This window comes from Gnatocerus cornutus, chromosome 9, assembly GCF_029298725.1.
Source record: "Gnatocerus cornutus isolate USDA-ARS CGAHR chromosome 9, icGnaCorn1.1, whole genome shotgun sequence".
Classification (NCBI taxonomy): Eukaryota; Metazoa; Arthropoda; class Insecta; order Coleoptera; family Tenebrionidae; genus Gnatocerus; species Gnatocerus cornutus.
In genome coordinates, this window is record NC_142241.1 from 2,272,048 (window position 1) to 2,290,443 (window position 18,396).

At 35.9% G+C, this 18,396-nt stretch overlaps 1 protein-coding gene across 1 annotated transcript; it reads right to left on the minus strand.

Moving 5' to 3' along the window:
* Positions 1 to 479: 479 nt before the first annotated feature.
* LOC148167743 (uncharacterized) lies at positions 480 to 8,627 on the minus strand. Its single transcript, XM_088045354.1, has 2 exons — positions 8,524 to 8,627; positions 480 to 4,872 (listed from the first exon to the last, which is right to left on the minus strand). Exons 1-2 carry the CDS (start codon positions 8,530 to 8,532, stop codon positions 1,111 to 1,113), a joined length of 3,771 nt encoding a protein of 1,256 aa, XP_087901480.1. The 5' UTR covers positions 8,533 to 8,627; the 3' UTR covers positions 480 to 1,110.
* Positions 8,628 to 18,396: the final 9,769 nt, after the last annotated feature.

Genomic DNA, 18,396 nt, shown 5'->3' on the forward strand with positions numbered 1-18,396 from the left:
TTATTTCTGCATTGTGGGGACATCTTGCGAAACAAATGAAGTGAGTGTGCTAAATATTAGAATTAAAACTTCAATTCTATATAATATATTTTCAGCGGCGCTTTGTTTGTTGTCATTTTGAATGCAGTTCTAACCCGTCCGCGCCGAAACCACTTAATGCAATTACTCAACAAAAATAAATAAAAATTAAAACAAAAATGTATTAATAGTAATAATAATAGTAATAACCCAAAAGGCCCGCCAAAAAAACATTAACATGCACACAAAACATATATTTGAAAATAGCGCTAAAAGTTGTTGTTTATTACAATTTTATTGTCTTTTTACATACACACTTACCTATTTAATAATAATAATGTATTTACAGATAATAAAATACAAATTAAACCAAACATAATTTGAAAAGATTAATAATTTTTTGATAGACTAAACAATTACAATAGGACTAATACTAGAAACTAGTAAACATCAAACGCCAGGAAAAAGAATTTTCGATATCTTTGAAAATTCAAAGCAATGGTTTTGTTCAAAATTCTTGCTTTGCAGAATTAATGCATTTTTTGTATTGACCCAGAAAAACTTAGTTTCGAATGGAATAAACTAATTAATTATAATGATAAAGAAATATCAAAAAAGCAAAATATTCAGATCAATTCATGTTCTCATTAGATAAGAAGTATGCGCCTGCTACAAAATCTTTCAATAAGCTGTTAGATACGAGTATACAGAGTTAATTACTATAAGATCACGAGCCTGGCGAGACCAAAATGGAACCCAAAATACTCCTACAATTTAAGCAGCTGCCCGGATACATTATTGTGATCAACGATGATAGTTATTTGAATTTTTTTTGACAATACATGTGCTGTCGTTAAATTTTTCAGGGGACACATTTGAATTCCTCTTTATTGAAAACAGACACTTTTGCAAAAAACGTTTCTGCAACGGTTTTACAACTATCTAGCAAAATGTTACCTTCACCTGCGGTTTGGACGGCAAATAATGCTTCGTAAAATTATAAAACCAAGTAATTTTGTGAAATAGCCAAAGGGTGTCAGAACTCGCGAAAGATCCGTTAACCAAATTATGCTTAGCATTGAGTGATGGCAATTAGCTGGAAAATTGTGTCACTAATGAACCAAAAATCGATACATTTACTTGTTTCGCAGCCAATTTAACCAACAACTCCACTACTTTCTTGTGTCCGTTCTGAGAAGCAAACATAATTGCCGTTCGACCGTCTTTGTACACTGCACTGATATCTCCACCCGATTTAACCAACAATTCCACCACTTTCTCGTGTCCGTTTTGAGAAGCAGACATCATTGGCGTCCAACCGTCCTTCTGCACTGCATTGACATCTCCACCCGATTTAATCAACAACTCCACCACTTTCTTGTGTCCGTTCAGAGAAGCAAACATCATCGCTGTCCAACCCTCCATATCCACTGCATTGACATTTCCACCCGATTTAACCAACAGCTGCACCACTTTGTCGTGTCCTTTCTGAGAAGCAAACATCATCGCCGTTCGACCGTCTTTGTACACTGCACTGATATCACCACCCGATTTAACCAACAATTCTACCACTTTCTCATGTCCGTTCTGAGAAGCTACCATCATCGCCGTTCGACCGTCCTTGTACACTGCATTGACATCTCCACCTGATTTAACCAACAACTCCACCACTTTGTCATGTCCGTTCTGAGAAGCAGACATCATCGGCGTCCAACCATCCTTCTGCACTGCATTGACATCTCCACCCGATTTAACCAACAACTCCACCATTTGCTCGTGTCCGTTCTGAGAAGCAAACATTATCACCGTCCCCCCGTCCATGTCCACTGCATTGACATCTCCACCCGATTTAAGCAACAACTCCTCCACTTTCTCGTGTCCGTTTTGAAAAGCAGTCATCATCGCCGTCCAACCGTCCATGTCCACTGCATTGACATCTCCACCCGATTTAACTAGCAACTCCACCACTTTCTCTTGACCCTTCTGAGAAGCAATCATCATCGCTGTCCGACCGTTTTTGTCCACTGCATTGACATCTCCACCCGATTTAACCAACAACTCCACCACTTTCTCGTGTCCGTTCAGACAAGCAAACATCATTGCCGTCCAACCTTCCATGTCCACTGGATTGACATCTCCCCCCGATTTAACCAACAGCTCCACCACATTTTCTTGTCCCTTCTGAGAAGCAATCATCATCACCGTCCGACCGTTTTTGTTCACTGCATTGACATTTCCACCCGACTTAACCAACAATTTCACCACTTTCTCGTGTCCGTTTTGAGAAGCAAACTTCATCGCCGTCCAACCGTCCATGTCCACTGCATTGACATCTCCACCTGATTTAACTAGCAACTCTACCACTTCCTCTTGTCCTTTCTGAGAAGCAATCATCATCGCCGTCCGACCGTTTTTGTTCACACCATTGACATTTCCACCCGATTTAACCAACAATTTCACCACTTTCTCGTGTCCGTTTTGAGAAGCAGACATCATCGGCGTCCAACCGTCCTTCTGCACTGCATTGACATCTCCACCCGATTTAATCAACAACTCCACCACTTTCTCGTGTCCCTTCTGGGAAGCAATCATCATCGCTGTCCAACCGTCCTTTTGCACTGCATTGACATGTCCACCCGATTTAACCAACAATTTCACCACTTTCTCGTGTCCGTTTTGAGAAGCAAACATCATCGCCGTCCAACCGTCCATGTCCACTGCATTGAAAACTCCACCCAATTTAACTAGCAACTCTACCACTTTCTCTTGTCCTTTCTGAGAAGCAATCATCATCGCCGTCCGACCATTTTTGTTCACTCTATTGACATCTCCACCCGATTTAACCAACAACTCCACCACTTTCTCTTGTCCCTTCTGGGAAGCAATCATCATCGCTGTCCAACCGTCCTTTTGCACTGCATTGACATGTCCACCCGATTTAACCAACAATTTCACCACTTTCTCGTGTCCGTTTTGAGAAGCAAACATCATCGCCGTCCAACCGTCCATGTCCACTGCATTGAAAACTCCACCCAATTTAACTAGCAACTCTACCACTTTCTCTTGTCCTTTCTGAGAAGCAATCATCATCGCCGTCCGACAATTTTTGTTCACTCTATTGACATTTCCACCCGATTTAACCAAACACTCCACCACTTTCTTGTGTCCGTTTTGAAAAGCAGCCATCATCGGCGTCCAACCGTCCTTCTGCATTGCATTGACATCTCCACCTGATTTAACCAACAACTCCACAACTTTCTCGTGTCCGTTCTGAGAAGCAGCCATCATCGGCGTCCAACCGTCCTTTTGCAATGCATTGACATCTCCACCTGATTTAACCAACAACTCCACAACTTTCTCGTGTCCGTTCTGAGAAGCAGCCATCATCGGCGTCCAACCGTCCTTTCGCACTGCATTGACATCTCCACCCGATATAACCAACAGCTGCACCACTTTGTCGTGTCCTTTCTGAGAAGCAAACATCATCGCCGTTCGACCGTCTTTGTACACTGCACTGATATCACCACCCGATTTAACCAACAATTCCACCACTTTCTCATGTCCGTTCTGAGAAGCTACCATCATCGCCGTTCGACCGTCCTTGTACACTGCATTGACATCTCCACCTGATTTAACCAACAACTCCACCATTTGTTCGTGTCCGTTCAGAGAAGCAAACATAATCGCCGTCCAACCGTCCATGTCCACTGCATTGACATCTCCACCCGATTTAACCAACAACTCCACCACTTTCTCGTGTCCGTTCTGAGAAGCAAACATCATCGCCGTTCGACCGTCTTTGTACACTCCATTGACATCTCCACCCGTTTTAACTAGCAACTCCACCACTTTCTCTTGACCCTTCTGAGAAGCAATCATCATCGCTGTCCGACCGTTTTTGTCCACTGCATTGACATCTCCACCCGATTTAACCAACAACTCCACCACTTTCTCGTGTCCGTTCAGACAAGCAAACATCATTGCCGTCCAACCGTCCATGTCCACTAGATTGACATCTCCCCCCGATTTAACCAACAGCTCCACCATTTTTTCTTGTCCCTTCTGAGAAGCAATCATCATCGCTGTCTGACCGTTTTTGTTCACTGCATTGACATTTCCACCCGATTTAACCAACAACTCCACCACTTTCTCGTGTCCGTTCAGACAAGCAAACATCATTGCCGTCCAACCGTCCATGTCCACTAGATTGACATCTCCCCCCGATTTAACCAACAGCTCCACCACTTTCTCTTGTCCTTTCTGAGAAGCAATCATCATCGCCGTCCGACCGTTTGTGTTCACTGCATTGACATCTCCACCCGATTTAACCAACAACTCCACCACTTTCTCTTGTCCCTTCTGGGAAGCAATCATCATCGCTGTCCAACCGTCCTTTTGCACTGCATTGACATGTCCACCCGATTTAACCAACAATTTCACCACTTTCTCGTGTCCGTTCAGACAAGCAAACATCATTGCCGTCCAACCGTCCATGTCCACTAGATTGACATCTCCCCCCGATTTAACCAACAGCTCCACAACTTTCTCGTGTCCGTTCTGAGAAGCAGCCATCATCGGCGTCCAACCGTCCTTTTGCACTGCATTGACATCTCCACCCGATATAACCAACAACTCCACCACTTTCTTGTGTCCGTTCAGAGAAGCAAACATCATCACCGTCCAACCGTCCATGTCCACTGCATTGACATCTCCACCCGATTTAACCAACAGCTCCACCAGTTTCTCTTGTCCCTTCTGAGAAGCAATCATCATCGACGTCTGACCGTGTTTGTCCACTGCATTGACATCTCTACTTGATTTAACCAACAACTCCACCATTTTCTCGTGTCCGTTCTGAAAAGCAAACATTATAGTCGTCCAACCGTCCTTCTTTCTGCATTGCATTGACTTCGCCACCAACAATAGGTTGGTAGCACCCAAGGTTACTAAAATTATAATGCATTCACGATCTTTTTGGACCGCGGCTAGCCATGGAAATCTAGTAACTTGGTTGGTAGTCAACCTCTGTGAGCTAAAGTTTCTTAAAAGTAATTGACATTCGTTCTGTCGATTGGAGTTGCCACTTTTTTTTTGGTTACGAATTGTGTCTGAAACAATGATCTAATAACACTGGTCTGCAAAAAAAATATTTTTTTTTCTCCTTCATGTTTTCATGCATAATAACATTATTGTCGGTATTCTAAACACGGAATTTAACATGCAAATAAATACAGCAGATATACTTTAAAAATTATGTCAATTTAATTTAATATATGATATTATGAAAATAACAACAATTACATAAAAGCGAAAATAGACTGCGGTCTTTAGTTTTACAGCGAAATATGCTAATTTTACAGTCACAAGTTATAGAAAGAGTATATTTATTTCAGGATGGTAATATAATTCAAGTTATTTTGTAGATTTTTTTCTTTTCATCGATTTCCATGGAGGTTTCTCGGCAACTCGACCAACAAAAATCAGCAAGCATTGCTGGTGACCATTTTCCATTGTAGCGTCTTTGAGTATGCATAATATCCTGATGAAATCTTTCACCATGCTCATCTGATACGGCACCGAGATTTTCCGGAAAGAAATCTACATGCGAATCCAAAAAATGGATTTTGAGTGACATATTGCATCCTAAACCTTTGTAAGGAGAAAGAAGCTCGTGAATCATTTGTCGGTAGTTGTCAGCTTTTGTATTATCAAGAAAGTTATGACACATATATATGTATATACATTGTTTATAATGTTAACGCATAAGAAGATTAAAAAAAATCCTGACATTATATTTTGGAAAAAAAATCAGAAAAATATTTTTTGAAAATGTAGACGTGATAGAGCAAATCGACCACTGGGAACAGATTCAGAGCATCAAAATCTTGGTATTTATGACATAATTTTTTGAAGAAGGATTTTGTTGCAGACCAGTGTAATTTACTATAGTAAATCCAGCGAGTAAATAGGATGATTTGAATTGTATGGCATGAAACATGGCAACTTGAAATACTCTAGAATTTTCCGTCTTTTTGGGGATATTAATCTTGATTTAAGTTGGTTATGCAACTACGCCTTCCCGCCTTTTTTAGAAATTTGTCAATGATTTGACATTCACTGACATTCGTCATTCTTGACCACTTTAAGATCCACTGTTTGCACTGTTCCTTGAGTTTTGTTGGTAAAATAGTGTCTAATTACTAGTTTTTCGCTTTTTCTCTTGTACAAATTGTCTTTTGCAAGTTTCATGATGAGTAGATTCAAGATCTGTTGGTCAACTTCACCGAAGTTTCCTAATTAGAATGTTGATAATGAAAGATTTGTTACAACTGGACTGCTAGTTTTGTGTGCCTCTCAATTTCCTGGTAGAAAAGGACTTACCTGGCACACAGCTTTAAAGTGTGTAAAAAATGAGGGTTTTTGAGGTTTTCCTACGTTAGCAAATTAATGACAAAACACCGAATTAGTCAGTTTGTTGATTCCCTTTCTATAATCAAGTAATAGGAACCATTTTTATAGCAGTAAATTTAGTAAAAATAATGAATTTTAAAATTAGTATCAAGACAACTATTTTAAATTTGGCGGTTGTTGGTACTAGTTTTTATCGCGCAGATTTGGTTCGAAAACTGTCATCTATTTATTCGTTGGACACACTATACTAGATGCACCTTAAGCCCATGTTGCTAACGTGGAAGCGTCCTCAACACTAGAGAGAGAAAGTCTATTTAGGAATTTCATAAGTGAGACAAAGAAAGGTAGAGAAAATGTCACGAGATATCGGGAGACGTCATTTTTCTTAGAAACCAGAAACAAAAGTGCATACTAGCCTGTCTTTGGTGACGACTGACAACTGTTTGGCTCTAGCGTTTTAAGGTTATGTGTCAAATTCAAATTAGATTTGTAGTAGTTTTATTAAATATGGCTAAGATGTAGATAGTCTGAGATTCTATTAAACTAAATCCTGGGTCATAAACTAACTTGATTAAAAACTTTTTTTAAGGTTTTGTAGTGCGAACATTCAGATCCGTTGGTGTGCTAATCGTAGCTTGACCGAAGTACCGAGGATAGTAATTAACATTTGAGTAATTTGGATCAAAATGGAATTGGAATCAAGTGAAAGATTGGAGCCTGTATTTTTACATTACAATCAATTTAATACAAGTACCGTATGAGCAACAAAATTTTAGATAATAGGAGGCCATGAAAAACAAATGAATTTGTCGTTGATTGTCTAAACTAAGCCGTCAAAATTTGACAGTTCTCGGCATGGCATCTTTGGATGGTGATTATTTTATTATGGTATGGATTGGTGTGCAGTTATTTGAAAAAATCGGGAGCGTGCATCGTAGCAATGGTTCTGGCAGAAGAAGTTCAAAGAGCCGAAGACATCAAAGATTCAAGCACATATGATTGGGTATGACAACAAAAGCCGACATACGTTTCCAAAACAAAAGTTTGTAGACAGCCACCCTTTATCTAAAGTTTTTTTGCTCATATGGTATAAATATGAATTCCTGCTTTGCCTCTTTGCCACCAAAGCTCATATAAGTTTGATTATGACATTTTTTCGTTCCATACAGATCCTATTAGAATGAATTGAACTTATCTTGTTTACATAGCTTGACAATATCTGAAACAATAATTTGTTGTAGCTGTTAAGTTTGCGGCTCACGTAGAACAGAATAATTTTTCATCGTTTGCTAAACATCTGTATTTGTAAAGGAACACTAGGTATGTTTCTTTGGTCTTCAATTAGGACTTTGCTTAGTTTAACATTGTGGTATTAAACGTTGAGAATACCTTTCAAAAATTCCAAATCTAACAACTCTAATAGCAACTGACGTCTCCCGATATCAGCTGATTTTTCTATTGCTATCTCGCTCTAGTGTTGAGGACGCTACCTCTCTCTCTACAGTGCATCTATTTATTTATGACATCATTGGTATTGCCCATCCAAACTAAATGTGAACAAACAAACGGATGCGCACCAACAAATTTCACAATACGCAGCCTCGCAAATCAGCTGTTCGCCGCGGTAAGTAGTGGCAGTGGCGTCGTGTCATGAGGAGCATAACAGTATAATTTTTCATTTACACGTTTTCAAACCTTTACTAATGGCACCTTTAAATTATAAATTATAAAACGCACAATCAAAACTAATCATCTTAAGAGTTTTTTTCTTGTTGTCTGCGAAAGCCTGCAACTGCAACTTTATTATGACTTCAAATTTCCTATTCTCGACACCTATGGTAGCGACTATCCTTTTCTATGCGCGTGTTTGTTCACATTTAGTTTGGACGGTCTGTACTGCTATATTTTCCGTTGTGCTGCTTTCTTTTGTCGCACTTACACCAAGTTAGTAGTTTAGGTTATTTCAAAAATACCCTGTATATGTATAATTAATTTTCTGTTAAAAAAAAACGTATTTTCCACAATTGCTAAGAAGCGAAAGTTCCATAATTGTGGTAAAAACTTAAGTTATTGGAATAAGTGTGAAGAACTCACCTCAGGCATTTTGGAAAGAGCTTAAACTCAAATCACTTTAGTACTACCCTGGAAGGGTAGCTAATTTGCGCACATTCATGCGTGAATACTAAAATCAAGTCAACGTTTCAATACCATTTAGAAGGGATTGATAAAAAATTGATTACTTACTGTCGAACCTACTTATAGATAACTGTATGGTCGTCAAAATGACTACATATCTCAATTAAACAAATATTTCACTTTTTATCTAAAGCTAAAATTAGATATTAGATACGAACCGATCATTCAGAAAAATTACTTAAAATGCCTAAAAAAACAGTTCTTTGCATTCTCGTGTGACCTTGTGAAAACCGCCTGTTGCCGCTTAAACTAGCAATTCTCATGTACTTCATTTACTGACTTATGACTTTATAAACATAATCAAAGTCCCTAAATATATAGGTCTGAGCCAGAGAGTTGAAACTAATATTACTAGAGGCAGAGATAACTTCGAGATCGTCAAGTCTTATGGCAGAGTTTGTCCCATTTTAAACCAATCTTATGTCTCTGTCTGATGCGCATTTTTCCCACTATATCGTACCATGACCAACTGCATTTATTACAAGTAATATGGCCGTGCCATTTACTCTTGGCAAAAATGTTTTCGTTTGGCATATAAGGTCACTAGATCAAAGTTTCTGTTTTATAAGGTACCGCTATTATAGTCGAAATTTTGTAACTTTGGTTTAACCCCGCCCACATGGACAAATGACGATTTGAATTTGTCGAATCATGGCTAGCCTCCTTTAAACAACATAATAAAAATTTTGACAGTGTCACACTAGCCAAGAAGATTTGCAGTTTTGCGGGAATTTAATTAATTGTGAAACCTTTGTCGATTTTGATCTTGTTTCGTCTTCTAATGAATAGACATTTCTACCTCGGCAAATATCAACGAACTATCAAAATGTTGCAGAGTAAATCAGACTTCTAGCTAAAATTCAATTGGCCCAAAAAGTACACCATATTTCATCTGAATCTGTGGTCCAAACTTCAACACATGCCCAAATTTTGGGACTGTACACGAAATTGTGTATAGGACTGTATCACCTTGTTACATTTTTACTTTTGTTGGGTTTGTTGTTGATATCTGACGTTTTTGACAAATACGTCAACCTGCCACAAGAAACCAGAAATTAATTATGATTTTCCACAAATTTACAGACTAATCGTCAATCTTGTTTGTTACATGAAGCGCTCTTCCTGTCTTAATATTTTATTGTTTAATTTGTACATGCTGTAGACCAAAACTTTGCATAAAATTTGAACCGCTCTCAATAGAATGAATAAAAGTGATATCAAATTGATTGAATTTATTTTTTATTATTTTGGTTAATTTTTGTCTAAAACTTTCCCCAGACAATTTAAAATGAAACTGTCTATTGATGTGGTTGAGCCGCATCTTTAAAAACATGGAAATAAATTGTTTAATCAGTACATTGAATCAAATTTGCTTGCATACATTTCAAGAAAGACTATTTCCAACATGGCGCCCTTGTTAAAACATCCCCACCACCACCTTTTCATCCTCTAGTAATAATAGTCTCAACTCTCTGGTCTGAGCGAGTTGCCAAGTATAGGAGGGTGCTGTTACGGGGGGCGAGAGGGGATGTGACGTCATAACGGTTCGTGTCATTTAATTCGACATGGTTCCTACAGAGAGCAGTGGCGCATTTGTATGATTGGTCCTCTACTCAAAAAAATTGTCAGTCTCTTTTTGGCTCTTATGCCTGCTTATTATCATCGTATTTACCCCTATTTGAAGAAAAACACATCATAAATATCCCACGGTGTTAAGACACTCAGTCCTGGGACACAAATAATACGATGACAAAAACTTTGTTCATTGAAAGATCGGAAGTTGTCAAAAAGTTTTGTGTTCCTCACCATTTCCTGGCAGAAATTGCTACATGACAGACCATTTCAAAATGTGCGAAATCTTGAGGTTTTCTTGGTGTTCCCCACATGTGGTTGAAGTTAGCTTGGGATTGGCTTTTGGGTTGCGCCGTAGCATAGGCAACACAACGTGCACTCGGCTGTTTTTACAGTAGACCAGACAAATACTTGAATTTCATGGGTATTTTCATGTTTTCGCGTACTTTTCTTACAAATTTATGGCAATTTGACTTTGGTATAATAACCTCCCATTGTGACAATCAATACTTTGGAGTAAAATATACAGAAAAGAGATAATCAAAGGGGGTTGTGCTGTCGCCTTTTTCATCACCGTTATCGTAAAAATCCAGCATCTACCCCGGTCGCAGTGATCCCAAAAGATAGAGAAAAATTCACTGATAAATCTCCCATATCAAGTTTGTCTCCACCAGCCGTCAGAGGGTTGTAATCTCGCTCCATTTTAATTCTCCTTCTAAAAATGTGAAAAATCGAAAATGTACCCCAATGGCATTAGTTCCAAAAAATAGCCGTGAGAGGGTTGTAATCTCGCCGCCCGGTAATAATTAAAACCGTTTCCCGTATTTGAAAAAAGCCGTTAAGGTTGAACTATCCATATTTGAAGATAGGGCGTTTCAATGTAAAAGTTCGTACAAAATTGCACGAAAACGAAAAGAGCCATTTAGATGCAGTTTTTTGCGTTTGAAAGAGCACAAAAAGTTGTAGTTACGTTACCCTATGAGATTTATATCTTGGTTTTATAAATATTTTTTTTCGATTTTGGAAAGTTACATTTTTCTTTATTAAAATTTGACTAGTAACAACGCTACACATTTTCAAAACAAATCGATTGGCGCAAGAAAAAAGTCAATTTATTAATTAGGGCGGCTGTAGTTTTCGTTAAACTTTTGAAATTTTAGCGATTTCGGAATGATGTCTGTCTTTTTCTTTCGCCTCAGGCAAAGACGACCCTCAGTGTAAAACCCTCAATAAAGGTTATTGCTACGTAATTATTTTCTTTTGTGTGGCGATTTGTTGATTTACAACATAGTTATGGTCAACTAACTTTTAACTAACTTTATTAATGAATGCAGTTCAATTTCCGGGCGAAGGCGGGTGCATTATCAAATTAAAAATCAAGAAAATCATCGCCACTCTTGATCCATTCTTGATTCCAAATTTGATAACAAAAGTGGTAAGTTTTTGACCCGTCGGCGTGGATAGAAAACTATAATTCTACCTTTTTGGGTATTAAAAGGATTTAATTTTGAGGAAACGAAGATAAAATTTTTAAATGACTTGCGGAAAACACCGGAAAAAGTTTTAAATATTTCATTGGCCACAACGGATCAAAGAAACAGTGTTTTGTGGCACTGCAAACGAGAACAAAGACTGACGGCTAGTAATTTTGGTAGAATTTATAAACTACGACCAAGTACAAGTAGAGCGAAGGTGGCAGCATGAATAATAGTAATCAAATTTTCGGGTAACAAATACACGTTTTGTGGCATTGAAAACGAACTTAAAGCTGTGACTTGCGCGTATAAGTTATTAGAAGAAAAGGAGAAAGGATGTTGTCCAGAACAACTAAAAATTATGAACCTGGACATTCACTGTGGAGATTCACCCCCGCATGAACCATAATTTCTCCCGGGAGGACTCTTCATATGTCAGAACAATCCATTTTTGGCAGCCTCACCAGATGGGCTGATAGGCGACAATAGGCTCGAAAATTTGACACCGCAGGAAAGAATTGTTGCAAAAAAATAAAATTTTGTTTGATCACTGGAGCAAACACGATTTCACTAAACAAAAACCAACAGTATTTTTTATCAAGTCCAAAGACAATTGCTAGTTACGAGAAGAAGATACTGTTTTTTCATAGTTTGGACTCCAAAGGGGTGTTTATATGATATTATTTTCAAGGATGAAGAATTTTGTGATGCAATGTTAATCAAACTAAAAGACTTTTATATGTCATGTATGTTACCCGAAATGGTAAAGAAATGCCTTTAGTGGGCTTTTCACATATTTTTTGTTTTTTCTTTTTGTTTTTATGTTTGAGTAAACATTTCATGTTTTTTTCTGTATATTTTTATTTTTTCTTTGTATTTTCTTTTTGTTTTAGTAGTTTTTTTTTTGGTTTTGCAGTTTTTTTTGTGTTTTTTTGTTTTTTTTTCATTATATTATTTGTTTTTATAAGTTTTATTACTATTTCAAATTCCTTTTGATCGTACACCTGAAACTAATTTTGCTTATTATGTAAGCAAAACTTATTTATAAAAAAACAACATTTGTTTTCAAAATGTGTCCCTTTTTTGTTTGTGAAATATTTGTGCAAAGAACTTTCAAACTAATGCTGCATTTCTTCTCCGTTAGATTTATGGTTTATTTACTATTTTATGATCTGACCCTCGATTTGACAATAGCCCAAACTTTACCTCCTCAGAAGTGAGACGAGTGAGACCGATGCATAGTTGCTTCGAAACTGAAATTTACCGTTAGGATTTTAGCAGTTCAACCTTAAGGCGGCGATTTACCCAGAGCATTCTAGGTTTGCTGTGTCGTTTCTCTGCTGTAGTCTTATAGTGTTACACACACATCCATCCCTTCGACGAAATTCAAGGACAGGGTGATGCTTTCGGACACATCGGCAGTACACTAACCATTTCAGACTCGGCAAACGAAGCGTTTTTAGCATAGCATTTTATTAGTTGGACTACAGCTCAGAAAGAGTAGACATTGAAGGCAGCGATATATAAAATTATGATAAAAAATAATACATAATATAAAAATAAAAACAAAAAATATAAAAGCAAAAACAAACCAATTATTTAATAAAACAAAAAACAAACAAACATAAAATTAGCCGAAATTATTAAAACCAAGGCATTCCTTTGTCGCAACGCGAATTCACAAGCTCGGGTACCAAATTTGTTCAAGTAATGATCCAAACTACAGTGAAACCTGTATAAAAAGGAATTGCAATCCGATGTTTACGTTTTAACAGTTTTCCGTTTTATACAATTTTTTTGAAAGCATTGTCATGTCTTCCGCAAAAAATTTCCAGCCAACAATTTGAAGCTTTCAAATTTTGATGTTCAAAACGTTCGGCGATAAATTTGATTTGCGATTATAAAAGTAGACCTGATACATATAACTCGTTTAATTACTTCTTCGTTCTTTTCGTTAAACTGATTTTTTTTTTATATTTAAATAAAAAATCTTGAACTCGGTGTAACTTGTAAACAATATAAACAAGACAGTCGGCGTGTAACTTGTTTTCTAAACAATTCCCAATTGTTTCTAAGAAAATTTGAAAGTGTAAACAAAAAATTTCCCTTTTAAATATGCAATAGTCCGTTTTTTGGCTTCCGTGTTTGCGTAAATTCTGCTGTTTTTCAAAGGTTTCAGGTCTTTAAAATAGTCAATTTTGTAAAAATCCAAACAATTTTAGAATAAATATTTAAAATTATAAAATTAAGTTATAGTAAATACAGACTTAACATAGAGACCGATCTAAGAGCCAAAAATTTGAAAAATTAGATAATGTAATAAATTAATTCTAAATAATATCGTCCATATTTGATAAAAAAAACTTTCAATCCCTTAATAAATTAAAATTGCAAGGCAAGAAATATGTTACGAATACCGGAAAGAAGGTAAAAGAAGAAAAACTAAGTGGAATGTGCGATGTATTTGTCAAGTGCTGTATGCCTTCGTTCTAAAGAATCCAATCTGTAAATAAAAATTTGCTTCTTATCTAACTGGACTGTGAATGAACCGAACAACAAACAGAAAAACTTGATGTTGTCTAAATTCGTAGTAAATCAGAAATAAAGCCAAGACACAAATCATTTTTGTTGTTCCTGACACTTTGGCCAATGGTCAACCTTCAATAAAGACATTTTTAGTAAGTAATCTCTTCAAATTTTAACACAACGTGAAAGTTATCCTATCACATCTGTTTTAATTTATTCTAATTGTTAAAAGTGTTATAGGTGTATTGTAAATGTGCGCTAGCATTAGCACAATTAAATATAAACAACCAATAAAAATGCAAGCAAAATAACAATCTTCAGCAGATTTTACCATTTTTTAAATCTGCCAACAAAGAGTTTTATAAATAAACTTTTAAAAAATTAGTTATTATTTTTACGATTTTTTAATAAAATTTAATAAAATTATTGACTAATTTGTATTGGTGAATATCTCATTATTTTTAATTAATATCATGGCGCTTAGAACAATTTTTGAATTTCAACGTCAATAATTTTTTTCTCATTTGTCAAGAAGACAATATTTAAGAACTCTCAATATCAAATTGCAAGTTTATTAACAAAGCTTAATAATATAGTTTTTGCAGTCAGGTTAATGTGACAATGTCTATTCGTAGTTTAAATAATTTCTCAAAATATGTAACTTGCCGCTGAGCCCGTTATTTAGGTATGTCAAGTCTTTAAATTTGAATGGACATCTAGTCGATTTCGAGACCAAATGGGCAAAGAAAAGAAAGTTAGTCGTTTATTATCGAACAATTTCGTTCAGCTCACTTCTCGGACACATGTTATTTTTTCCCCCACCATTATGGTCACAGAGGGTTGGTTTCAACCTAAGATGTACGCAATTTATCCACAATTTGGGCGATGCAGGCTTCATGTAAATTAGATCCTACATGAATATAAAAGAATTAACAGTGGAACGAACATGATATTCTTCTTGTTAAAGAATGGTTCTGTGTCGGGACGAAGAGCTTTTTACAAAAAGAATGTTATTTCCTGAGATATTTAGTTCTAAACTTGGCCAAATTTAACGATTTTCAACATTTTTTTTATCATACTGTCATTACTTTTTTTCAAAAAAACTCAACGTCCCGACATTAATTACTATCTTAACTGCAGTTTCACAAAATTTCAACTGATTTTTTTCACAGACAATGGAGTAATATCGAATTTTGTGAGGCCTGAAAACATACATTTTTCTGGAGGTAAATCGCCGCCTTAAGGCTGTTCTACCCCTCAACTAAAATTCGTGTTTTGAAAAATATGCAACCCAACATACTAACCATTTGACACATGCCAATCATCCATAAGGGTGAAAATCGTCTGTAAAATTAGCATATTTTCTACCGCAGTAAAGCAATAAACCAGGCAGATAAGTTTGCCTTGGTTCAGAGTTTGTTTCATAGATTTTTCTTATTTCGAAATACGATGTCCCTCGAAATTAATTTAATGTATTGGAAAATTATCATTAATGATAATAAATTGAAATGAATAAAATAAAGATGTTTTCCCATCTTGTTATTTCTTTTGCTTCAATGTTTACGCTGTTATTAATAAAATCCATTGCAACAAATTTAAAAATCTGGCGCATGTGTGTTTTGAGCACTTTCAAATAAAACAAAATATTTCAGGTAAACTATTTTGGAAAACAAAATTAGTTTTAAAATCTGTGTAAATGTGCTTTGACAGATAGAGAAATTAGAGTGGGGTTTGCGAAGAAAGCATAGTCATTACCAGTTTTCAGGTAGAGTCCTAAAAGCAAGAAAGCTAATCCATCGTTCTAGAAGAATTCCAAGTATTATATTAAATTGTCTTTAAAATGTGATTAACCGACACTTCACATGACAGAATCAAAAAAAACAAACCCAACTGAGGGTGAGTTTTTATTTGATCTCTCGATCCATACAGGTGTCCGGAAAGTCGCGCACCACTGTAATACTGTATCATAATGCCATAGATCACCGGAAAAATGTTAAAAAAAATCATGTCTTCAATTTTTCGAGTTTTGATGGAGTAAAGAGGAAAAGTTTAATGCCAAAATTAACGATTTCTGTGCAGTAATTTTAGGTACCTAAAGGACATTTTACGCAAAGGCATGGTGCAAAAAAAAATTGAAAAAATCTTGTTAGAAATGCCAGAAAACTGTTTATAAAATTTTGTAATCAACAATCTCTATCAGTGTGACATTGTTCACATGAAACCATAATTTCATTACTCGTTCATGAACCGACCTGACTAACGCCAACAATACAACACCGACGTTACTATGGCTTTGAATACTAGAAATTTAAATTATTGGGGGAACAGTTCAGCAATGTTGCCATTTTCCTAATTTTCGTTTAGTCCTCCTGCAAAAATAGAGAGTGCACTTTTTTTTAAATTTTTTAGTATTCTGGCGGACCACCCAATTACCTCCTTTCAAGATGGTGTGCTACTTCCCGGACACCTGTACATTATACAGTCGCGGACAAAAAATCTTAGACGTCAATGTCATTTAATTGTCGCATGGTGTAAAACCCCACTTAAAACTTTGTACATCAATTTTGAGTTATAATTTTTTAATTTCAAAATTTTCAGGGTTTTCAATATTGCAAGGAACTGACTGTAGATCATACCGCTCTGTACTAAAGATAATATTCTAATTTTATTCGTTTCAGTCTTGATAATTCTTAATTGTCAACTTGTCAATACTTTGATGTTTTAAATGGCAATGACAGTAAAGCACAGATTACACTTAAATTTTTGAAACGTCAGAAAAATGACGTCTAAGATTTTGTGTCCGCGGCTGTATGTGTTGTTATTTATTTTTTTATTTATTTTTTATTTTCATCGCTTTGGAAAATATGAGATTAATTCGCAACAAACTAAAAAACAATAAAAATCTTGGGTAAAAAAATACTTAGCCTTACTACCTTACTATTTTTGCATCTCGAAAATTGCATTGTATTTTATGTTCGAGTTCAAATTTATAGTCGATAAATCAATAAAGATCAAGTCTAACATTTGGAAAAAGCATAGCGATTACTGAATTACTTGTTAAGTACATATTTTTGAAATCCAAAGGATAGATTTTGAGATCCAATAGTTAATTCAAAATTTGACGTCTCAAAACAAAAGTGCATCTCAATTATACGAAAGATAAGGTCTTTTCTTTTAAAAATTTTTATTTTAAAAGTATTAAATATTTGTAAACACTGATTGCAAATAACATTAGCAAGCCAGAATTTTACTTCTTAGAAATGTGTCAATCCGAAGGGGTATACTTTTCCAAGTTGAGACTCGTTTTTATGAGGGTACGTCTTTGTGAAAAAGTTAAATGGCTCTACAATGCAGACCATAAATTGTGGTTGCAACTCATCACTAGGGTTCGACCAGGACCGCACCGGACACAACAGTGCTTTTGGTGCCAACTCTGTTCGTAATAGTAAACCATACATACCTATCATAAGCCAATTCGATCAAAACTTTTTTTCTCATGATTTAAATGCTGTTGATGTGTCTAATGATAATTTGATAAAAGTTTGCTAATTAGCGTAATGATGCTGTACATTGGATAAGGATAAAATTAGTTTTAAATTAGATTAAACTGTTTAATCATCGCTCTGATAATGGTAGGATTGCTATCAAAACAGGCGTCAACATTTTTTGCGAAATTTGGTGTTTGGAAATATGTAAATTGTATTTTTGATGAAACAATTTTTGTCAACACCAAGATTTGATCCAACAATTTTCTGTATCTGAAACTATACTATTACAAGAGTTAGTTTATCTCAATTTCTGTAGCCAAGCACAAGAGCAACATTTGGTGAAAAATTTGGAAAAAAAGATCTTGTACAGATGATAATTGAATGACGTCTGCCAGGTACAAAAGTTTGCTTAAACTCTATTCAAATAGTTTTAGAAAAACTGTCTCCTCTCGTCTTGTTGGAAAATTTAGAGATAATTCCATAATACCCTCAATCCGTTGGTAAATCCTAATAAGGGCAGGTTTTAAGGGTTAATCAGGTAGTCTTAAGCAGTAAGGTGTTCAGTTGCGTTCTGTTTGTTTGTTTGTTTTTCTGGTTGTGATTTTACTAAAACAGTCTTTTTCAAGACTCCTTTAACACCCTTTCAAGTTTGGTTGAGTAAGTAATTATGTTCTAATATATATTCGTTACTCAATCATTTTGTTTTAACA